The sequence below is a fragment of the Zalophus californianus genome, chromosome 5 (assembly GCF_009762305.2).
Source record: "Zalophus californianus isolate mZalCal1 chromosome 5, mZalCal1.pri.v2, whole genome shotgun sequence".
NCBI lineage: Eukaryota > Metazoa > Chordata > Mammalia > Carnivora > Otariidae > Zalophus > Zalophus californianus.
Window position 1 is genome coordinate 150,285,412 of NC_045599.1, and position 24,596 is coordinate 150,310,007.

Consider the following 24,596-nt stretch of genomic DNA (forward strand, 5'->3'; position numbering starts at 1 on the left):
GTGGAGCAGACTGTGACCCATCAGGGGTCAACCCTACCAAGTATCCTGAAAATAAATATAGATGTACACAGGTGTAAAACCTCAAGCCTGCGTCCGCTTACCCATTATCCCACCACTTCCTTACGCACCTTGCTTCAAGAGAAAGAGCATGTCCCTTGTGTTCCTTGGATTAATGTAGAGAGAGGCACAGCCCAGTCCAAATGCTGGGGCTGTCGAGACATGTTACTCCATGCGGAAGCAGCTTAACTAGCGTGGCTGAGATAGAAGAGGCAGCGTGAGATAGCGGGAGGTAACAGATCGTCATGTGAACAAAATGCCTCTAGGTAAGACCATGAGGGCAGTGGGAGTCCACACATCCCGCAGGCAAAGCACCTTGTGGGAGCAGTGATCGCAGCTGTAGAGTGGGGGTCCATCCACACGGGGGGCCCCCGTGCTCATATAGCCTCCCCCCAGAAAGAAGCTCAATCAGCCTTCTCTCTGCTCACCTGATACAGTTATCTTTTTGCCAGGATACTTGGTTACCAGCTTGCCCATCATCCAGGAGTTTCAACTATTCACGTGATTTCCCGCTGGGCCTTTGCTTCCATGGGGTCCAAGTGCTGGCAACGTGTATGCCCTCAGCTCCCACCCTGGTCTTCCTTCCTCCCCAGCGCTGGCAGGGTGCTTCCCGGCAGCAGGCTTCTGCCATGGGAGCCCACACCTTGGAGCGTGGTCAGTGGACACCAGCCCTCCGGGCTCTGCACCAGTCCTCAGCTGGGGGCTGGCCTTGCTCCGGGCCTCCTGAACTCCGTCCACCAGCACTGTGGGGAGCAGGGCAATAAGACCGAGGACTTGAGATTCCCCGAGAAGTGCCAGAGGGCACCTGTGGTAATTCAACAAGGGTCTCCAGGGATCCGTGTGAGGAGAACCAGCCAAGGAGGGAAGGGGCGGCCGCCGGGATGCGGTGTGTCTTGGGGTTGGTTGACGGGAGGAGAGAGGCACACAGCAGGGGCAGGAGCCTCGGAGGTGCTCACCGAGAGCACAAGCTCTGCATGCACCTCCCAGCCCTGTCTGTGCTACCGCCCGCGGGGCGGATGGTGGCTGTCGCCGGGTACCGACCCCGATAAGAACGCTTTTCCTTGCCTGCTCCGCACGGGCCGTTTGTCACAGCTTTTGGAGGCTGTGATTGCTGCCACTACATGTTGTGTGCGAGAGGATACAGCCAGCCGAGCGTGGTGTTGAATAAATGTTGGCAGCCACACCAACTTCAAATTGATATTAATGTCAAGGTTGCTTTTTATAGTTTTCCTGAAGGCTTTAGCAACAATCGACCAAGGCGAGCTTCATGGTACCTGAACCCGAATCAAGCCCGCATTTTTCTGATGTGTATTTAATTTGGTCTTGGCACAGAGTCTCTGTTTTTCTTGGGTTTTACATCATTTATGAGGTTGCATGGATACACTCTAACAAAACATCATCTATAATCAAACGAGGCTCACAGAAGAAAGAAATGCATGCCAATTCCGACTAATCTTAGCCTTTATGGGAATAGCTATTTGCTCTGAATGATTAGCCAAACATCTGTGTCAACACTTTCTGAGCTGGAGAGAGAGATGTTAATCGCCACATTTACGACGAAATTTCGAGTTCCAAAGAGGGGAAGTGCTCATCGCAAACAAATGTCTCAGCTAAGCACTTCTGAGTGAAATCTACTCTCCTAATTAATTATAATAATTAAAGGCACAGATACTTGCAAGGGGCGCGTGTGTGCATGTCAGGCAAAACCCGTTTGCCTTGCCTCACACTAAGCTTTCTAAGAAAATGACCTCCAGTCATCCTACGGAGACATTTCAGGAAGAAAGCCGTTTCCTTCTCCGCATGAGACAGAGGCGTGTGGTCTCACCCACCCCTCTCAACCAGGCATCACTCAGCACTTTCTGGGTTGATAAAAAGACATATGTGCTCATCAAGGTTGGTTTATGTGATTAAGGAAGACCAAAGAATGTCAATAATTGGCTCCATTGTGAAACATGTCCTACGAGAGACAACGTCTGTGCTTTGCTGTTGTGCACACACAGGGCAGGGCTTGGTGTTTGCTGTGGGCAACGCGTGTCTCCTGGTGATTGCAAACGCAAAGCTGCAGACAAAGCAGCCTCCCGGAGCACACACTTTCTGCGCCCGCAGGGGAGGGGCGTCTCCCGTTCTGCCCTCGGCTTTCGCCTCCAGGGGCAGGGGTGCACTGCTGAGCTGCCAATCAACTTGGCTCATCTGTGACATCCTTTCGTGTCGCCCTTCTGCAGAGTGGACACGGAAGGAAGGGACACGGTGATGAAGTGAGATCTGCACACATGTGGCAGCCGGACCAGCTTCTCAATTTAGGAAAGAGTCATAGACGTGGCCAACGAAGAACCAGGACACCGTTCCTAGCCTGCGGAGAGGCTCATGCTTCTGTTTTCCTGCAACTGGAGGGCTCAGTGCAAATGGGGCATTTCCATCCCATCTGAGCCCACGGAAAGTGCCCATTGATGTGGGGCTAAGCGCTGTCTCTGTTTTATCAGCTGTGTCCTCTGTGGGCACACGAGGCTTTCCCAAGCCCTCCGAGGAGGCCAGCACAAAACCTTTGAGTTACGGGATCAACTCTCTAAACCTAGAGACAAATTCCTTGAGTTTAATAAAACGAAGTTTTAAATAAAATGAGTTTTTTTTTTTTCTCAAATATCTGTCCCTATTGAATTTGGCTTCTTCTTAAGCCCCTGAACTGTGGTATGTAGGAGCGAGTGATGGAAAGAGAGCAGCCTGAGATACTTCAGTCTCCGATTCCAGTGGGTTCTTTGAATTAATCACACCAGTTGGATGGAATCCAGGTGCAGATTTAATCTCACTCTGAACAAGCAGTTTTATCTTTTTGGTTCCTGAAGTCTGCCTTTTTGTTCCTCAGAGTTGACCTAGAAGGCAGGTTATCTTGCAGCACAAATGGGGAAAGCAGCCCAGACATAGCCAGGTAAACTCGATGAGGCTTGCAAGTCTCTTTCCGGGCTGTTCTGGCTTGCTCCGGGAACGTGCTGGCTGTGACCCAAGTCATTGCATTGGTGGCTCTGCGATCAGCGGACTCGTTATCGAGCTTTCGCCCAGCCCTCTGGGTTCTCCCCACTTGGGTTTATTAAAAACCCTAGTATTGTTCTGGTTTTTGCAAATTTAACCAGGAAAACCATTTATCAACCTTCACCAAGAAGCCGAAAGCTGACAGGAGAGAAGATTGGGTTTTATTTCATTTCAAGATTGGCCAGTCCAGAGGCTGGGAGACAGTGCGTGTTTTGAGGTGGAGTGAACCCTGACCTCTGGTCCAATAGCCAGCATCAGGGGTGCCCCTGAGCCCTGCACTACTGCCTGGGAATTCAAGTGCAGAGCAGAAGCTCGGTCCAGTACATCTTCATGGAAGTAGATTGATGTGTCAGCACCAAATCGGCAAGGAGACAAAAATGTAGCTGGAGAGGATGTTCAGGTGTTCAAATAACTTTCACGAAGACGGAAGTACTTCCTGTTTTCTAAGCAATTTAATCGTGTACCTTCCAGGTCCGTGGGACTCCTACCCTCAGGTGTATTTGTGACTTCACTGGAGGGTAGCTCACAGGATGTCAGCCTCCCTTGCTAATGAGTTTAAGGACAGGATGACTATGGAGCGCTCTGCTGTGGTTCAAAGCCCCACATCCCGCTCCCTGCCCTTTCCCTGGGCGTTCAGATCAGAGCCTCAGGCACCTGCATCCACTGTCCATTTAGAGCACTACTACTTCCAAATCCCTTGGTTTTGAAAATACTCTTCATTGCTAACAGGTTTGATCAGTGACCCCCTTACTGTTCAAGTCCGCAGAAAGCTCAACAGCTCAGTTTGGCACCTTCTCCTTGAAACAAGTTGCTTTTGAGTCAAATCTATGCCAGCAACCCCCACCCCCACCCCGCCGCCCCGGGAAGGAAGGACAGGGGTGGGGGGAGGTGAGCCCACACATCCAGCCAAGGTCACCAGGGCTCTTCTGTGTCCCCCCGCCCCGAACAACACTGCTGACTCCGTATTGGTCACAAAGATAAAGGGGGAAGCCCGCAAACTATTTATGGAACTTATTTATTTGCATAAAAGACTCCAATTTTACGGGAGTCTGTTTCTAGCATTTGGACTAAATTTTGGACGTTTGAAACCAGTTAATTGGAGTCATTCAGGAATTATCATAATTCACTCCATTTCTTTCCAAAATGTCCCCTTCTCATCGAATCGGTCACGTGTATTATTAGAGTGATCCACAGTCAACCTGTGGATCACAGGTGCTATCTTTCTAGTTCAAGTATTTCATTCTGAAATAAAGAAATATATGAAAATGTGAATCTTTGAAACTCGTTGTCTAGAAGTTTCAGTGGTTTCTTTTTCTTGGGACATTGTTCTGAATTTCTGACTCAGAAGGGCTGGCCAACCATGCTTTCAATAATACCTTAATGATTTTATGACTGTCCAAAAATAAATAGAAAAGATCAGTAAAAGCAAACGAAGTATTGATGAGACTTCTCTCCTTCAGGGGCTGTTGGTTCTAGAAATGTGTCTTGGGGAGAGGAGCCTTGCAGGAGGGGCTGAGGGAGGGCAGGAAGGAGAGAACACTAGCCCACCAACACTTCCACAGTGACGGACGGAACGACAACTGGAGTAATTGAGCAGGGGCTTTGTAGCCTGGCACTGTGCAGGGGCTTGGGTTGGGGCGGGGCAGGTCCCTCTTATCTGAGCAGCTATGTGGGGGCAGATGGCAGAGGTAGGAGAAGAATCAACAGGGGCAGGAAGTTGAGATGGGCATCCCGGGCCAGGAGACAGCTTTTGTGTTTGTATCTACTTTGCCTTGGACCCAAGTCCCTAACCCTCCGTCTAGGAAATAACGGATCCGGCCACGTCCTCAAGCCCCCATGCTAACGCCCTGTGAGCCTGTTGCAGGGATCCGGAGGGCCAGCATCATTCCACACACTCCCTGATCTCCCCGGGTGATGGGGCTGCTCATCTCCTGGGTTTCCCGATCGTCCGTGGGCACACCCCACTCTCACCGCATGCCATACGCAGCATGAGCCCTGCCACCCTGTCATCTGGTCACATCTCTTCTTCTTTCACGTTGGGTTTCGATGCCTTCCCCATGCAGTGTCCCCTGCATCCCATACAGAGGTTATAGCATGCATAGTAGGTGCTTAGCAGATGTCAACTGAGTGAGTGGTAGAGATACCCACCAGACCACCTACTCATTAAGTCTCAAGTGGTGGGCAAGAGATGTGAGCTTGTCCACACTTGTCCCCAGGAAAGAAAACCTTGTCAAGATGAGGACTCAACATCTCAGTTCCCCTTTCTTAAAAATAATCATTTATTTTATTTAATTTTTAATATATACCTTTAAATTTCAGCCATCTCTACCTCCAACTTGGGGCTCGAACTCATGACCCCGGGATCGAGAGTCACATGCCCTTCTGACTTAGCCAGCCAGGCGCCCCAATAACCAAGTATTTTAAAACTCACTCATTTTAGGGACGCCTGGGTGGCTCAGTCGGTTAAGCGTCTGCCTTCGGCTCAGGTCATGATCCCGGGGTCCCGGGATCGAGTCCCACATCGGACTCCCTGCCCAGCGGGCAGTCTGCTTCTCCCTCTGTCTGCTGCTCCCCCTGCTTGTGTGTGTGTGTCTCTCTCTCTGACAAATAAATAAATAAAACCTTTAAAAAAATAATAAAATTCACTCATTTTACCAGGGATTTCTTTTTATTAGCTACTTTTCTGGAAATGAAATATAACTCACTTCCTTTGGACACAAGCAGTCCACCCCCTTCTCGGCTGCTCTGTGTTCCTCCCAAAGGCACTGCCTTCTTTTATCTTGCTTACAGCCTCGCTATCTTCTCTGCTGCTGTTCTCTTCTCCCTGGGCACAGGGATGCTCACCATCTGCTCACATAGCCCTTCCCTGGGATCATAAAGTATATTTCTCCCTCCCACCCCGTATCCACAAACACTTGCTCCAGATCCCTCTCACACTCCCCATGACAGCTGGACGGGGCCAGCTCATAGTTTGGGAGATTAGGTCACCGTGGCTTGTCTATACAGCTGTGTTTCTGGCAGGGCCCCGGAACCGCTAATCCCATCCCTCATGGTGGGGCCGATAGTTTAGTCTCAGGCAAGCTCATACTCCTGGAAACATGACACATTCATAATAAAGTCCAAACACGAGTCACCTAGCCCTGGAACCCAGCTCCACTTCCAAATGTCTTCCTGCAGCTTCCATGACCCGGGTGGGAGCTCTGGACGCATGGAGACCCTGCCAGCTGCTGGTGGAGTGGTTGCTATTAGGGCCACCACGGCTGGTGATGATGTGGTCTGAGGACCCGGGGTGGGCTTTTCTTGAGATGACAAGAGCAGTGGTTGCCATTTCAGTGTAGAGGAGGCCTGGCATGCTGGCCTCCCAATGGCCACTCCTAGTAATGGCCCTGGACACACCTCGTTTGGAATTTGACACGTGAAACAGGACCCAGAGATTGGGTCCAAACCAAAAGAGTGTCAAAGGCATGCGCGAAGGGAGTTGGGAATTAAGTAATAGGGAGGGAAAGGGGCTAGTCTATGACTGGGCTTTCTGTCCATCTGTGGTCACCAACAGTCGTGGTTGGTGGAGGTCTATGTGAAGGCAAGGCCACAGTCATCAAAACAATGACTCTGGTCAAAGGCAGACCACACGATCCCTGCAGAGGAGGAAGTGACTTTCAAACGAGTCTACAATCCATGAGGTCAGGGCGGTTGCTCGAGTCACCAAATTCCCTCCCTCCCAGTGACCTCTCCACCGTTTGTTTAGACACCACAGTGCAGGGGCGCCTGGGTGGCACAGTCGGTTGAGCACCCTACTCTTGGTTTTGGCTCAGGTCATGATCTTGGGGTCGTGAGGTTGAGTCCCTCATCGGGCTCTGCAGAATCTGCTTGAGTGTCTTTCTCTCTCCCCTCCACCCCTCTCTCCAGATTAAATAAATTTTTAAAACCTAAGTGCCACAGTGCAGACAGGTGAATGCAACACAAGGAGGTGATGGTGGCTTCTACTCTGATACGTGGCTGCTATGCCCCAGGAACCAGCAGGGATGTAATATGATTTTGTAGTTGTTGGAAACTTTACATTCCAGCATCACTTAGGAGAAAGAAAATAAGTCATCTGCCGCAGCGGAGAACAGTGAGCAGAAATCCAGCCAACCATTCTCATGTCGGCCCGATGCTCCCTGGCCTCCTCCTCCTCCTCAGCCTCTGCTCGTCCAGCTCAGAAGCTGTCCTGTTCTTTTATGAGCCCATCTCCAGGGCCCCTTGATTTATCCTGGTCCTTGTCAGGAAATGCTGAATCTCTTCCCCAGGGTTTTGAACAGGAATTACCTCGGGGATGGAAGCTGAACAACATAGGCCAAGGGCACCCTGGGCACCGTGGTTTCTGCTGTTTAGAGGAAGGGGTCGGGGCTCATGGCAGCCCATGGACAGAAGCCTGAGAACACTTATGTCCAGGGCTCAGTACCCCCTGGGCTCAGAAGTGCTGCCCACTTCCAGGGGCTAGATGTTCACCCCTTCCTTGGATTCTGCCAACCAATTAATTGATGTTTTCCTTGTGCTCATTCACGTCAGGTTTTCTATTTTTTGCCATCAGAGGGGTCCTATTGGACTAGTAGCTTTCCATTGTAGAGTCTAATTCCTTTTTCAAGAAAACTCTCTGTAGCACTGAAGTAAACTGGTTAGATATCAAGCAACTTATTTGAGTCACAAAAATGGCAGATGCTGGATATTGGGTGGAGAGAGTAGAAGATGAACAAGGAACATCTTATTGTGTCAGAAAAGTAAGGAATACTAAAAAAAGAGAGACAGGCTTGTGAAAAGGACACAGGAGCGGCTAGAAGGAGCCCCCAAAAGCCAGCCCGGGACTGTTTGCATTCCAGTATATTCAAGGACGACAATGAGTTCCTGCTAAGTATCCATGAGTCTATGCCAGTAAGAAGTAGATGGGCTCTGGCTTGCAGCCGAATGCCAAGTCAGGGTGACAACTGTTGTAAGGGTGCTGGGTAGAAGAACTTCGCTGGGCAGCCATCGCCATACAGAGAGCTTTAGGCAAGGTCCTCAGTGAACGCTCAGGCTACTCCGGGGCAGGGCTGGGTCTCCATGAGGAGCAGGATATGGACACATCTTAGAGCGCCTCTGCACAGATCCCTTATTAGATGCCAGGGAAATACTAGTCTGTGCAGAGCGGAGAAATGGGACCACAGCCTATGCTCTGGGCGCGACCCAATGCAGACACCGGTCCCATGTGAGCAACCACTCGCTGAGAACACGTTCCATGAAAACAAGACGATCCCGATGCCGAACTGCTTTAGGGGAAAGGAGATGGACGCGCCTGACCGCCAAGGGCAGGGAGTGGTCAACACCGCGGCTCCGGGGCTGGAGGGGGAGGCCACAAAGGACATCACTAGGCCCATGGCCACAGATGGAATGTGGGTTGTGGGCCAGATCGGAGGCCATCTCCATGTGACATCCGCTGTGGGGGAGAACTGCACCGTGGCCGGCGGAAAGCAGATCCATTTTCTGGGGGTAAGGAGACGTGATGTTTGACAGTTGTTGTTAAATGGCTCAGAAAATATTACACACACGCAAACACACACACAGAACGAAGAAGCTGATGGATTAAAAGGAAACCGTAGTTGATTCTGAGTACAGGATATACAGGTGTTATTTGTTCTAGTTTTAAATTTCTTCTCCAGTTCTGCAGTCATTTCGTAATAAAATATTAAGGAAACAGCGGAATCAGAGCGATCTCTTCCCAGAGAAGGGAACCCAGCCCTGCCTGGGGGTCACTGCCACGCTGCTGCACCCTCGTTTGGGATTTTTGCTGTTTGAACTTGGTAATGGTGCAGCAGGCCCCTCACTTTTCTGCCATGTGTCTGGAGACTTTCTCCTTTCTAGGATGTTCGCTTCAATTAACCTGCAGGTGGCAGAGGGTGGACAACACCCAGCTGTGTGCCAACAATAAGGCTTGGCTTTCCTGCGGCCTCAAAAAAACTGTAAATAAATCAGAATGCAGGCGATGTTATTGATCTGGAAAAGGGTTAAATATTCTGGGATGTTGGAAACAAAAGATATTTTAAACATCACGTTTAAGAGTAATTTAGAGGATGTAATTCTGTCCAATATTAGCTGACATCAACTGGAAGTAAACCATAGCCAAAATCTGAAACCCCGGATGTCAGAGGAAGAATAAAAGGATCCAGTTTCTTCGACCCCAAAACTTCAGGGATCCTCTGGTTTAGAAACAGTCATAGGGCCAACCTATATGCAAGCATCCTTGAGCCCCATATGACTCATCAGCCACTCCTGCACACATTACTTCCTTTGTCAGCACAACATCTAGAGTCTAGGAGGCTGAGGAATTGCCATGTGGCTGAGCTGAAGGGACAGCATCAGGGGTTTGCAGAGGGGGGTCCCCAGGTCAACAGCATCTGCATCACCGGGGGAAATTAAGAAAAGCGTATGATACGGCCCCACACAACCTGCGGGATCCAAGCTCTGAGGTGGGTTTTAACAAGCCCTTGGGGGACTTCCACGGCCGCTACAGTTTGGGAATCACTGCGCTACTTCTCTTTCTTAGTGTTTACTTTCATGGAAATGTCAATTGCTCAAGGAGACAGGCTTTCATCTAGCCCCTATTGCTCCCTGTGACCCTGGGTCCATCAAGTCAAATTATTGGGCTTACTGTGAATTCAGGGGATTTGGCCAGATCGCTTCTATTTTCCACCTCTTTTTTTCTTATTTTGTTGACTCAAAATTACAACACACTGGACTTAACCTAGTGCAAAGGCGTTTTCAACCTTGCTGCAACATGACAAGCAAAAAACTTGTTCTTTTATTGATATCTCAACAGACCGGCAGTCATGGGGCATGTCGGATTTCATTTTGACGGGCACGTGCAGAGACTGGCAAAAGTGTGACAGCCCCTGACACCCTTGCCCCCCAGGGTCTGGCGGGGACCGTGCTAGGACAGGGGGCCGTCTGGTGGAGAGCTGAGGCCACGCCCCAGCCCGGAATGGGGGAGTCCACACACAATTCAGGTGCCTATGGGCATCCAGGAGAGTGGCTGGGGCTGGCCTGAAGCGGGGTCCCCACCTGCAGACCCCACTTGGTGGGAGCTCTGCACATATGGGGCTCTGGTGTGGGGAGGTGGGTCCACAGTCTTGTGCTCACACACACGGGGACATGCTTCCCTTCTTAAAGGGTGCCTTTTGGGAAGCTACAGAGCCACGGGGGAGTTTGGGGTCAGAGTCCCTCTCTCTTTTGTCTTTTGGGTGCCCGTGGGATCACGGGTGCCACAGTGACCCATGACGGAGTCCACTGTGGTCCATCCAGGGAGGCGGAGACTTCCTCACTCAACGGAGAGGGTGGGCACGGGGCAAAGGAGCTCCCGCATCCTCTCCCCAGTGTGTCCCCTCATCTCCCGTGACCAGAGCTCCACTTCTGACCGTTCCTTGGGAACAGTACACCCGCGCAGGCTGTGACGGGAATACAAAGTTCTTTACAAAGTAGCCCAAGAAGCAGGGCCCTGTCAGCACAAGTGGGAGGAACTTAGGGAGGGAGGCCTAGGCAGGAACTGCCTTGTTGTAGGCTTCTCCCTGCTCCCCATGAGGAAGGCGCCCCAAGAGCAGGGCTTTACTCCATCACCCCCAGATCCATGCTCCTTCTCCCCTACAGCCCCCACTCATCTGGCCACACACCCCCAGGAGAGTTCTGCTGGGGTCTTCCTGGGTCCAATCCCCTCTTTCTTCTTCCACCCTGAGCCCCAGGCTGGTGGACAATGAGCCTGAGTGTCTCCATCTGCCTGTGACGGCCCCGGCAAGGGTCCCACCCCCCTGTCCGTGCATTCCATGACCCTCTAAATAAGCTCACCTTCAAAGCCGAGAAACAAATGCAAAAAAACCCATAACTTGGCTATAAGAAAAATGTAAGCTTCTCTAACATCCCCAAATGCTCCCTCCCCGATTTTGCCCCCCAACGCCCCACATATGACGAGACCCCATCATTGCTCAGGGAGGGGCTGGGTCGTTTCTGACTGGTGGCAGCAAGGACTCAGCCGGGTGGGGCGGGATGTCCTGCACTTCCTGGATTCTCTGTTCATGGCCTTGGAATGGGGTTTCCTTCTACCCACTCTGGTTTGTGTTAATTGTGTATTTCATTTCACTTTGGGCCAAGACTACTTGTAGGACAAATTGAGGGAAGTGAGGGGCCCTGGTTTATACTTAATAAAATGGGAGATGCATCAGGTTCTTCCTTGTGGCTGCCCTGCCCACATGTCCCCCTGCCTGGGCTCCCATGCCCCGGGCTCCCATGCATGCCATCTCACCATCCTGTTTTGTACCCCAGTGCCTTCATTCAGGACACACAGTAGGTGCCCAATAAATACACCTGAATGAATCTGTGCACTAGAGATAAGGTGTCATTCTCCTGCCTCCATGGGAAAAGCAACATTTAAGTATGAAATGAGGTAAAACTTAAGCTATAAACCAGAAATATCTCCATAGGCATTTTCAGAGCCATTGACCCGCCTGTGGACGCCCCACCCCCTCCCCAAAGTCATAGCCAATAGGGAATGAGGAGGCCACAATAGAGTGGGGGGGGGCAGGCGGATACACCCACACGCGGTGGCTCAGGACAGGCCGTACCTGCCATCAGACACGTGCGCACCTACAGAGCCTGGCGGCAGACGTCAGGGGGAGGCCTTGCACGGTCTAAGGAGCAAGGGCCAGAATCAAGTTCAGAAATTAGAGAGCTGTGAATGTAGGCAGATCTCCGCTCCGGCTGGCTGGGGGTAACACCGGAGTCACGCACTCCTTATAAAACCCGTGTTTATTCACCCCTCAATTGTCGCCACTGGGTCTCTTCCATCCTAAATTTACATGGTGCTTCTTTCCATGGCCTCCGGGCAGGGGCCACACAAGAACAGGTCTGCAGCGGGAGAACTGGGAGAACGGCCAGCCCAGGGTGGTTCCAAGGAACAGAGCAGGTGTGATGCGTGCTCAGGAAGCGGCTCCCATGCAGAAAGGATAGCACCTCCAGAGGTGCACAAGAGGACGTGAGATTTTACTCCAACGAGAGTTAACCTCTGGTTGCACTCCATCCCTCAAAACTAACAAGTCTACTGATGGAAAAATATATATTCGTAAAAAAAGAAACAGGAGGGAAATGGATTGTGGGCCTGGAAAAGAGGAATCTTGGACCTAGCCCAGTTCTGAAAAAAGTGGGACTCGAAGCCAATTGTGCATGTGTGCGCACGGTGAGACTTGTGCATGTGTGTGCATGTGTGTGTGTGCATGTGTGCATGTGTGTGCATGTGTGTGCACGGTGAGACTTGTGCATGTGTGCATGTGTGTGCATGTGTGCGCACGGTGAGACTTGTGCATGTGTGTGTGTGCATGTGTGTGCACGGTGAGACTTGTGCATGTGTGTGCATGTGTGCGCACGGTGAGACTTGTGCATGTGTGCATGTGTGTGCATGTGTGCGCACGGTGAGACGTGTGCATGTGTGCAGATGTACTGTGTGTGCGTGTGCACATATGTGTGTGTTGCATGTTCACATGCATGTGCATGTGAACATGTGTGCGTGCATGGGTAAGAGTGTGTGCCTGCGATGTGGTATGTGTGTGCACGTGTGTGTGGCTGCACACACGTGTATATGTGGCACGTGCCATCGTGTACATATAGGAAACGTGTGTTGTGCATGAGTGCACATATGAGTGTGTGTGTATACATGTGTGAGCATGTGTCCACTATCCTTGTAACCATCAAACACCCACACAGTCTTAGTGGCCGGTTCTGAGTGGGAGGGGAGCCAGGGCGGCGGGGCGGGTAAGGGCAGGAGCACAGAAGGGGGACAGTTCACAGGCCCCGGTGTGCTGTGACCGCGGAGCAGGCTGCCCAGGCGGGAACGGGGCCCTGGGCGGATGGCGGTGGCACCACGTTTGCCTGTCTCTTCTGTACTTGGTTCTGTTCTGTTTTTGTAGAGAACTGACACCTTAGTTTGACAGATGTTGTCAGGGAAGACAGAAAACATTTATTTATGCTCGTGGGGAAGGGCAGTGGGGGCAGGTTCTGCGTTCTGAAGCCAGGCTTGCCGGGTGCCAGCAGTGCTCCTGGCTTCCCCTCAGTTCTTCATCAGGCCGTGTGGCTATTAATAAGATGTTATTGATACTATTATATGAAATAAACACACCTAGATGATGTGAAAATGTGTTCCCTCCCTCACAAACCCCACGTAGAGAATGTTCGAAGCGCACGTCCCTGGAATGAGCTACTACTTTCACAAAGTCAAACCATGTTCTGACATTCAGATTTAAGAGTTGAGTTAAAAATAAAACAGCAAATTATTATACGGGAACAAACTCCTACACTAGAATAAAAGGTCAATGAACTGAATGCCACTGAATTGCATACCTGAAAAGAAGTAAAATGGTGATTGACTACATGAACGTTCCCAGAAAAAGAGTTTAGTAAATAGCACACAGTAAGGCTGGAGCTCTAGGGGACGCCCACAGGCTTGGCCGCGGCTGGAAGAAGCAGCCCCTGGCTCTGTGGACAGTGTTGGAACCTTCCGGAAGGCTCTGCCCTTCTCCCTGGCAGCCTCCAGCCCTGCCCTGTAAGCTGACTCTGGTCCCCAGGATATTCTCTGGTTCCTGGAAACTAATTTCCACCTCCATCTTTTCTTCAAATCCTTTCCTCTGTGTGGAACTTTCTCCCCTTTACTCCAGCCCCTTGGACCCACCATCCGCAGGATCTATGGAACGCTTCTTCAACACTGGTGTTTCGGAAAAGAATGCCAATGCCTGGTGTCTCCCCCAGAAACCCTAATCTGGTGACCTGTGGGGGACCCCGACCTAAGTCTTGTCACCAGCCCCTCCCCACAGACCTCGTGCGGCTGCCTGGGCTGCAGGAAGCCTCTTCTCAGAGCTCAGGTACAGAACCCTTCACCACAGCTTCTTAAGTATGTGCTACTTTTGCAGCAAAATTGTGCCCCAGGTGACCAGGCCTGCATGTGGGTGCCGGGTGTTCAAGGTGAAGCGGATGGGGCCCTCTAGCAGCCTAGATCTCTCTTCGTGGCCCTATGTCTGTGGCCAGTTCCAGGGGCCTTCCCCCAGCTCTAAGGCTTCTGCCCACGAGAAGCCTCCCCTTGTCTGTCCTGGGGGCTGCGACATCCTCTGACCCCTATCCATTCAGGCTACCTTTCACTCTCACACCCCCCACACCGGGTTCCTCTGAGCCCCGTGGCACCTCCGTAGAAAAGACCCCCTCTCTTTAATTCCCGAGACGTGTGCAGAGCCAAGCGTCAGAATGTTCCCCACACTGTCATAATCTTTTTGAATAAAGTCTCCCCTTACTGAGCCTGGATTAGATTTTATTTGCCGTCAAGCTGAAGCAGCCTCAGTGAAGTGCCCACATCGGGTTGCAGAAAGCCTGCACCTGCCCACGGTCCATCCGCTGAGAGGCCGAGGTGTGTCTTGCAGGTGGGCCTCTCCAGCCTGGGGCTGCCCGACTCTGAGGACACTCAGCAGCTGTGCCACTGGACTGGGGAGGCGACCAGTGGGCCCAGCCCCAGGGGAGGGGGGTCCCAGGACCAGACTGGTTTCAGGGTGGAGGGACTTGGGTCTCTAAATCACCCAGTGGGGTGGGCAGAGCCTACATGGTCACCGAGGAGGCCCGGCAGCATGGATGTGCTTCCAGGGAGTCACAGCCCCCCAGACTCACCTCCAACTCTGGATCCAAAACCAGAGGTTTGTGGGGGCACCTGGGTGGCTCAGTCAGTGAAGCATCTGCCTTCAGCTCAGGTCATGATCTTGGGGTCTTGGGATCGAGTCTTATTCAGCGGGAGTCTGCTTCTCCCTCTGCCTGCCATGCTCCCCCACCGCCGCCCACCTGCTTATGCTGGTTCTCTCTCTCTCTCTCTCATCAATCAATCAATCAATCAATCAATAAAAATCTTTAAAAAACAAAACAAAAAAACCCAGAGGCTTGTGGACATGAATGAAGAATTGACCGTCTGGGTGACTGTCTGAGGGGCGCTTACAGCCTGCAGGTGCCCATGGACAAGACACCATAGGTCACTTCGGGCTGAAAGGGACCCCAGGCAACAGCAATCCCAAACCTCTTCTTTTTCCTCAGAAGAAAATGGAAGGCTTGTTCCTGAGGTCAAACAGAAGTTACGCAGAACCACAATTAAAATCCCCCAGTCAGCTCTGGCATAGAGGGCTCTTGTCACTCACCCCCATCACCTTTGCCATCAGGACCCCTCCGGGCACAATGTAATGAGAACACAGAAAAGATGGACACAGAAATGTGACCGTCTTCAGTAAAGCTCTCTTCAAATGTCATATGTCAGATCGAACAAATTTGTTTGCAACGGGCAAAAACCTAACTCAACCTTCTGCCAAGAATGGGAAATATTTGCACAAGGCAAAAAGAATCGCAAAGACATAGCTTTCTCCAAAAGCGAAGCACCTAATAAATCCACAAACCCATTTTTGCAAATGAGACTTTTTCATCATTCTGGGAACATTAATTGACGATTGTGTTGACGCCTCAGAAGGAACCTATCATGAGGAAAAGTAAAGCAGAACAGCAACACCTGAGTCTGTGTCTGGATGCAGGGTGGCTAGACTTCAATCCCTTCACTCAGTTCTATTCGTGAACTTCTTTAAATAAATCACGTGGCTTGGATGAACAAATTGAGTGTAAAATATACATCCTTTTCAAGTAAAACCTAACTAACGTGCATAGATAAAGGGAGCTCTGATAGAGCGCTCGTTTTTATCTTTTTTTTTACTTGAAGGAAATTTTAAGACTTTTTTTCTTTTACTGCTGCTACAAATAACCACCATCTGAGACTATCACAGAAGAGCAATGGTTTTCAAGCAGAACCAACCCACAAGACACTAGAAAGAAGCCAGTTCCCCATTCAGTTGGGATGTGGTTACTTATTTTTTTTAATGAAGTTTTGGACACAGAATCCCCAGCCTCAGGGCTTCACACTGGCTGAGAGTACCTCCGATAAGTCTCACTCTCTACGTTCAATTTCTTAGACGGTACGTGAAGCCCCCATGACAGAGGGCCTTGACTCACCAGGAGTCTGGGATCCGAATCTGCGTGTGCAGGGTGTGGGGGAGAGAGGGACTGAAGATGCGCCCTGCCCCGCCTTAGCAGAAGACATCTCGCATGGACCTGACTGCAGGTCAGCCTTCGGACCCCCAGCCCTGCCTCCGTCCCTGAGTTCCAGGTGACCGTCCCCGACAGACATCTGTGTCTCTGGGCAGATGATGGGAGATTAAGATTTGTGGGACCGCACCTTCTGTGCGCAGCCAGCTCTACCTGCCGACCACGTCTGGTCCCCCTGGTGATGCTTTTGTCTCCTGCACACACAGAATGAGCTTTTAGAGGCAGAGACCAGCCGTCAACAGGGTAGGGACCACCTGAGCCTCGAGTTGTCTCAATTTCTCAGGCTCTGAGCCTCGTATGTTCAAAGTTCCCTGAGCCCCTCACATTCTAGGAGACACCTCACAGTTCCTCCGTGTATTTTAGAAAAAGCACTCCATTCTTTTCTGTTATTGTGTTTAACTCTCTGAATCTGCTCACTCACCTCTTTACTTAGGGTGGAGGAACTTGGGACCCTAAATCACCTTTAAAGAACTCATCATTTAAAGACCTTGCGTTTTAGACGTCTAAATCAGGACGTGATGTTTTGTAGAGACGTCTTATGAAGATTTTAGGGGTGTCGGGGAGCAGCAGTCAGGCAATTCTGTATTCTGTGGGTCATTTTCCATCAAATGTGATGGCGGGTCTCAGCCTGACCGTAAAAGTCCAGAAAATCCAGAGGGGAAGGAGCCGTCTGCAAGCCCACCGACCCTACTCGTCTCCGCTGTCTTGGGAGTGGGATGCAGCCCCTGCAGAGGCCTGCTGTCAGCAAGGCAGGCTCGTGAAAATGGGGTTCAGGAGGCAAGACTATGTGGGAACTAGAGATGTAGAATTCTTAGTGCGGTTCTATGAGTCAGCATAACATACCCAGCAGCTCCAGTGTTTCTGGTGCCTTGAGCAGGTGCCCTTGACACATTCCCAAGCCACGCCCCGGCCCTCAGTCCCCCACCTGCAGCCATCTCTCTCCTCTATGGTGGTGCTCAGGCTGCCCATAGCCCCGCTCTGGCACACCTCCTGCTGTTCACTCTGGATCTGGGGGTGTGGCTGCTACGGTGGGAAACCCCATTCCCTCTCCCTCCCCGGGGGAGGCTCCCTGGGGAGGAGGCACCAGGCACCCCTGGGCTGGGCCTTCCTACCCCTTCCTCTGCTCTCCCTTCCTCTCGCTCTCCTTGACTTGACCCCGTGAGGTTCCTGCCCTTCCCAGCCTCTCTGCTGTCTTCACTGGTTTCCATCACTTAGACCACAGCATGGCAATCAGCTCCAGGAGAAGCTCACGGTGTGCGAAAATGCGCAAGACACATGCTGGGAATTTATGTGGTCTTGGCAAGTCCAGAACACCGGGGTACTGGATCCTGCACCCAGACTGGGGGGCGGGGAACAGAGGTGAAATGAAAGGGTCAGCACTAACTAACAGCCCTCCCGAGCAGGCTCACAGCCTTGACATCCTAGTAGTTACAACTCACAACTTAACTTTGTTTTTCCCTATCGAGAACCAAGCTCATGGAAGGAACATTCCTTGGTGCTGTGGACTGAATGTTTATGTCTTCTCAAATTCATATGTTGAAATCTTAATCCCACTGTGCTGGTAGAGAGGTGATTAGATCATGAAGGTGGACCCTAATGAATGGGATTAATGTCCTTCTGGAAAGAGACCCATTGAGCTCCCTGTCCCCTCACCCCTTGGCCATGGACTTAAGTAGTGTGCCAAAGTTTCCCCCCACAAATTATCTTAATTCCCCACTTAAGTATGGCCGTGAACCTGCTAGTCCTTAGTAGAAGGACAGCACCCAGGCTGTCTAATCACACACAGTGATTCAGCTGCTATAACTGACTGATGAGCCAAATCAACGTTTTTTAAAAGGCAGCCCGAAACATTAAAAAATTCATACATGTCCTTTTTAAAAATTTTTCCTTGGAATGTCAGAGACTGTGGACATTTCATCATGATGTGACTTGAAAGGAATTGTTGCGTTAGTCGGGATTATCAAAATGTTCTGTGTTGACAGGGCAGCTTGATTCTCTGAGCTCTCTTTGTCTTTACACCCACACGGTGTCTGGCAAGATCCTTCAGCTACTCAGGCTGCACAGGGCTGCACGGGGCGGCCCAAGGCTGCACAGGGCTGCACAGGGCTGCACGGGGCTTCACGGGGCTGCCCAAAGATGCACGGAGCTGCAGGGGATGCACAGGGTTGCACAGGACTGCACAGGGCTGCACAGAGTTGCTCAGGGCTGCACAGAGATACACAGGGATGAGCGGGGATGCACAGAGTTGCTCAGGGCTGCCCTAACTGCAGATAAGGTTGTGTCCACATGTCTGTATCTTTCATGACCTGCAGCAAGATAAGAACTCTCTTAGCCCCTCCTTGGTGACATTGTGCTTTGGTTTTGCATATTTGCAGCGGGTTTATTTTGCTTTTAGGTGTGAGGATATCCCAAGTCCAAAAGTGAGTCTGTTTCATGATCATAGACTATTTACATTTTAAAGCATTTCGATGAGTAGACTTCACTCCAGTTTCTGAAATATGCCATCCTCTTTACCTTCTGAGAAAAGACCAAAGTGTTCCTTGGTGAGCATTCCCAGGAGTTGACAAACTTATGGTAACAAAAATCATCTTTCAGAAGGTAAACCTTTCAAGTCTGTGGACTTGACATACAAGATGGCTGATTGGGTTTTGTATTCTGTAAAGAACAGATATTAAATGTTATGATCATAGGTTATTTCTAAGAAGACTATAGAAACACACACACACACAAACATATACAAGTATATTCATAACTGTGATTACTTCATTGTTGAAAAAATGGGTTTTCATTTTAAAAAATGAGCACCTAATTCAGGGGCTTAACAGATAGTTTATGATCCTTGAGAAAAGAATGGCATGTTCTCCAGAATTTAGCAAAATTGAACTTTAATTTATCCCTACAGGATTGACTGTGGAATTTGGTGAAATGATTTTCACAGAAAATAAAATATAACTTGGTCCTCAAATTTCTGATATTTGAGTAATTGAAACCTCTGTGACCTTAACTTCCAAATATTTTGGCCCTATTAAACCAAATAATGTCAATTTGCCAGCCATGTCAATTTCTGTGGCTACAACCATCTATCCACCCTTTCATTCACCCACCATTCAATCATTTATTCTCGAAATGCAGTAAGTTGGGTTTTCCTTTTGTTGTGGGGAATAATGTGGAGAATTATGGATCCTGAGACATAGCTCATCCCTTCATTCCTTCTCTCAGGTCAGAATTCATTCAGTTCCAAGAGTTAGGGGAACACACAGAATTACAAGAATGGTGGGGAGCTTGGAGATGGTCTGAAGCCACGAATGTGCTTGTGGGTGGAGCTTTGAGGACTGACCATAGATGTGAGGGTACCAAGGGCCGCATGTTTTTGTCCCCCCTCAATTTATACATTGAAGCCCTTTTCCCAGTGTGATGGTATCTGAGAGAGGGGCCTTTGGGAGGTGAGAAGGGTTAGGTGAGGTCATGAGGGCGGGGCTCCCATGACGGGATCGGTGGCCTGTTGATAGGAAAGGGCTACTCGCTCTCTCGGTGCCATGGGAGGACACAGTGGGAGGACGGCCCTCTGTGAACCAGGAAGCAAGCCCCTGCTGGCATCCTGCTCTCGGACCGCCAGCCCCCGGAGCTGTGGGGAGCTGCCGGCTGTGTGTGCCGTCCCGTCTGTAATAATTTGTTAGAGCCGACTGAACGACTAAGGCACAGGTATCCAAGTAGGGTGTCTACACAGAGCTTCCTCATCTGACTCTTGGAGCTGGAGCGCAATCTGGAGAGCAGGTGCATGTCTGCCTGGAAGCGCAGGTAGTTTCTCACTGCACCCGGGGTGCCGAGGACCCTCTCACCATCACTGGGGCTTGTGGTGGGTCAGGAAGAGCCGCTGGGGCAAGTGCTGTGGATTGGTCACGAGGAACCAATTCTTATCCATGACCAGAGCCTCTGAGAAGGTCGTTGGTCGTGGTTGTGGTCAGCACAGATATCGATAGTACGGCAAATGACCGATGGGCGAAAGCACACCAACTTTATCATCAAACTGTAACAATCAGATGAAGCACTGTGTTTTCTCAAGAACAAGGAACAAATCAGTCTAATGGCTAAATCCAATGTCAAATGCACACTTTGATTCTCCAGAGAGAAATATCAGTGGTTAATGTTAGGCTAGGGTTCTTTTCAGTGAATCAAAGATCTAAAATGCAAGGGATCACATATTTCTGGGCTTCATGGGCAGGTATTTCTCTTGAGTGATTTAAGATGAAAAGTCATTTTTAAATAGCTGAGTCCATGATTTTCTTAAATAAAAGAATATCAGAAACATGTACAATTATGAGACTTTTTAAACATCAGTGGGGTTTCACCATCCTATGATTGATGAGACATATTTGGGGCAGGGATGTGTCACTCTGCAGGGGACAACAGTGCCAGACTGTGTTTATTTACCGAAAACTTAAAAGAAGTACAAGACCATTGGGATGCTCATGATTTTACAAAGGGTAAGATCAAATAGGAGTGGGGCTTTAGCACACTGTCCAAAACCAATGTTTAGAATAGGATAAAGGAAGCCCAAAAATGCAACAAAATACAAGTCCCTGGGCTTTTTCATTAAGATGTTTATCCCGGGTGGGAGAGAGTAAGGCCTTGGCACCAGAGGAGGCCCTCTCTCTTTTGGTCTGAAGCAATACCTTTTCTTCATCTGAGGTGTTGTTTGGCTTCTAGGGGGAGCCCTGGCTCCTGACCCAACCTCCCCTCCCTCCCCTGTCTCCCCTCCCCCTTCCCCTCTCCCTCCCTTGCCTCCCCCCTTCCATCCTCCCTCCCTCGCCTACCACCTCTCACTTCCCCCTCCTGTCTCCCCTCCCCTTGCCTACCATGTCCCCCTTCCCCCCTCCCTTCCCACCCCCAGGTGGAGGAAAAGCGAGTCAATGCCAGTCTTGATGGCTGTAGGGTGTACAGGTTATGTACAGGCTGAAACTTGTAGTCATGTTTAGCCCGACAGAGTTGGCAATGCAATGAGGCTCCTGGGGCGTTCCCTAGCACTGCCGAGGCCTGGGGTGCCCAGAAGAGTCTGCTGCCCAGAGGCCAAAGAGAGTGCCTTGGCCTGAACGCCTCCTCACTCCACCCAAAGTGGAATGTGAAATGGATCGGGGGTCAGTGAGGCACTGCGCGGACCCCAGCTCTACCTCTTACTGCTGGGTGATCCCGAGGAACCACTCACACACTCTCTGCCTTGGTTTCCCTGTCTGTCACGGATGGAGGCACCCCACCCCCTCACTCACTGGTTTGAAGATTAGGAGGAAGCTTACATAAACTCCTCGAGCATGGCTGTGTAGCTGTGATATGTAATATGAACAATAAAAGCTACTCCAACAAGTGGTGCTGGAGCCGTCAATGTCCTTCCACCAAAAATGAGCCTCGCATCTTATACAAGAAGAATCTCAGAGTGGATCACGGACCTAAAGAGGATACCTAGTTCTATAATTCTTCTGGAAGAAAGCATGAGAGAGAATATTGGTTATCTTGGATTAGGCAAAGACTTCTCAGATATGACACCAAAAGCACAATTCACAAAAATGAAAAATTAATTAACTCATCAAATGGTAAGTTTCTGTTCTGTGAAAGATGCTGTTAAGAAAATGAAGGAAAAAAAAATAGACCACAGATAGAAAACACTTGCCAAACCTGTGTCTGATAAAGGGCTTCTATACAAAATAATCAAAACTCAAAATAAAAAACAATCCAATAAAAGTGGGCAAATGATTTGAGATGTTTTGCCAGAAAGATGTGCAGATGGCAAATACGTACATAGCCTACAAGGCTCAACACCATCAGATGCAAGGGCCGGGGGAACATCAGGAAGCCCGGAGGCGATGCCATATGTCCCCGCCCGTTCGATTGGCTGGATAGAACATTGTCAGGCGCTGAGGCCGTCCAGCCCTGGACACCTCAGGCTGGCTAGGGACAGAGCGAGGCAGCGGGAAGCATGGGAGGGAGGGAGGACGTGGGGGCAGCAGAGTCCTGGGCTCCCGGCGGCATCTTTATAAGAAGAGGAAGTGGGGCAGAGTCTGGTCCCTACTAGAGCTAAATGCACCTCTGTGGAAAGCTGCAGCAAGAACAGTCTGAGCTACGGTGAACTAGTCTACCTCTGCCGTCAGCAATACGATGGGCACTTGGAGAAGTTCAGGTCAGCTACGAAGTATAGGGGCCACATCTATTGTACTGAGAGATAACTCATGTGTAAGGTTATACTCGTTTCAGGTGCACAGCCTAATGATTTGATATTTGTGTATATTGTGAAATGCTCACCACAATGCATCTAGTTAATATCCATCACCACACCTAATGAATGGCAAGTTTTCCTTGTGATAACAGCCCTTAAGATCTACTCTTTAATGAAGTGCCTGGGTGGCCCTGTCCATTAAGTCTTGGGCTGTTGATTTCAGCTCAGGTCATGAGCTCCGAGTTGTGAGATGGAGCCCCATGTCAGGCTCCACGTCAGGGTCCATGCTGAGTGTGGAGTCTCTCTCTCTCTCTGCCTCTCCCAATCATTCTCTCTCTCTTCCTCTCTCTGTCAAAAAAAAAAAAAAAAATCCACTCTTTTTAGCAAGAAGTCCCATTTGAGTGGAATTTGTACACTTCAGCCTGCATACTCATCCACATGCTTGATCAGCATGTCTGAGTGCATCCAAAAAATTCAAAAACAAATTCTCTCCACAAAACTAAATTTCCAGGAAGCTAGAGTCTCTGTCTCCTGCTGTCAAATGTGTGACCTCGAGACCCAGTTCACGGGCCTGTGGCAGGCGTGTCCCGAGTGGAAATGGGCTGTGCTCGATGATCATAGGTACACCATGCAGCTATCAGGACAAAGTGTGAGTCTCCCCTTCACTAAAGCAGATAGCATTTTAAACAACTCTACTGTAATGGGCTTTTAAAAGAATTAAGCACTGACAGTCTCCGCCGAGAGTCGCCGCGGTTTCCTGCTTCAACAGTGCTCCGACGGAAGCCGGCGCTCGTCCCCCACCCGGGCCGGCCGTTCAGGGCCAGCCCTCCGCCATCTCTTCGTCGCGCCCTCGGACCGCTCCAAGGCCCCCGCCGCCGCTCGCCGCCGCCTTTTCTCAGCCACCGCCATGATGACCGCGTCCCCCTTGCAGGTGCGCCTGAATGACCACCAGGACTCGGAGGCCGCCATCAACCGCCAGATCAACCTGGAGCTCTACGCCTCCTCCGTCTACCTGTCCATGTCTGACTACTTTGACCGCGATGATGTGGCTTTGAAGAACTTTGCCAAATATTTTCTTCACCAATCTCATGAGGAGAGGGAACATGCTGAGAAACTGATGAAGCTGCAGAACCAACGAGGTGGCCGAATCGTCCTTCAGGATATCAAGAAACCAGACCGCGATGATTGGGAGAACGGGCTGAATGCAATGGAGTGTGCATTACATTTGGAAAAGAGCGTGCATCAGTCACTACTGGAACTGCACAAGCTGGCCACTGATAAAAGTGACCCCCATTCGTGTGACTTCATTGAGACTCATTACCTGAATGAGCAGGTGAAATCCATCAAAGAATTGGGTGACCACGTAACCAACCTGCGCAAGATGGGGGCTCCCGAATCTGGCATGGCAGAGTATCTCTTTGACAAGCACACCTTGGGAAACAGTGGTAGTGAAAGCTAAGCCTTAGGCTGTCTTCCCATAGCCACAAGGGTGACTTCCCTGGTCGCCAAGGCAGTGCATGCATGTTGGGGTTACCTTTACCTTTTCTATAAGTTGTACCAAAACATCTACTTAACTTCTTTCATTTGTACCATTCTTCAAATAAAGTAATTTGGTACCCCCCCAAAAAAAGAATTAAGCACTAAAGGGGCGCCTGGGTGGCTCAGTTATTAAGTGTCTGCCTTCAGCTCAGGTCACTGTCCCAGGGTCCTGGGATCGAGGCCCGCATCGGGCTCCCTGCTCGGCAGGAAGCCTGCTTCTCCCTCTCCTGCTCCCCCTGCTTGTGTTCCCTCTCTCGCTGTGTCTCTCTCTCTCTGTGAAATAAGTAAATAAAATCTTAAAAAAAAAAAAAGAATTCAGCACTAAAATCCTTTCTCCAGATATAAGCGTACACAGAACCCCAATAGCTAGGGGAGACAGAGGGGGCTAGTCTGAGGCCAGCAGCCCCCCAGCTGATGCATAATCACAATTCCCAAGCCCTCCTCCGACAGCTTCTGGGCCAGGGAGCCCCTTCAGGTTCCCCCCGGGGAGATTCTGGGCATCCAATACCAATAAGGGAGTTCACTTTTTGAATGGAGTAGGACTCTTAACATCCACAAGTTTGTAATCACAAAATACTTTTCAAAATGCTGGGAAGAAATATACAAAAAG

The 24,596-nt window shown here is 50.3% G+C and overlaps 1 protein-coding gene across 1 annotated transcript in view; it reads left to right on the forward strand.

Annotated features, from left to right (window-relative positions):
* LOC113929243 (ferritin, mitochondrial-like) overlaps window positions 1-24,066 on the forward strand; it is a 54,224-nt gene extending 30,158 nt beyond the window's left edge. The window contains exon 4 of the mRNA XM_035727538.1: window positions 23,179-24,066. Coding sequence (XP_035583431.1) covers window positions 23,179-23,906 — 728 coding nt within the window. The 3' untranslated portion in view covers window positions 23,907-24,066. The remainder of the gene's footprint in view (window positions 1-23,178) is intronic.
* The last annotated feature ends 530 nt before the right edge of the window (window positions 24,067-24,596 follow it).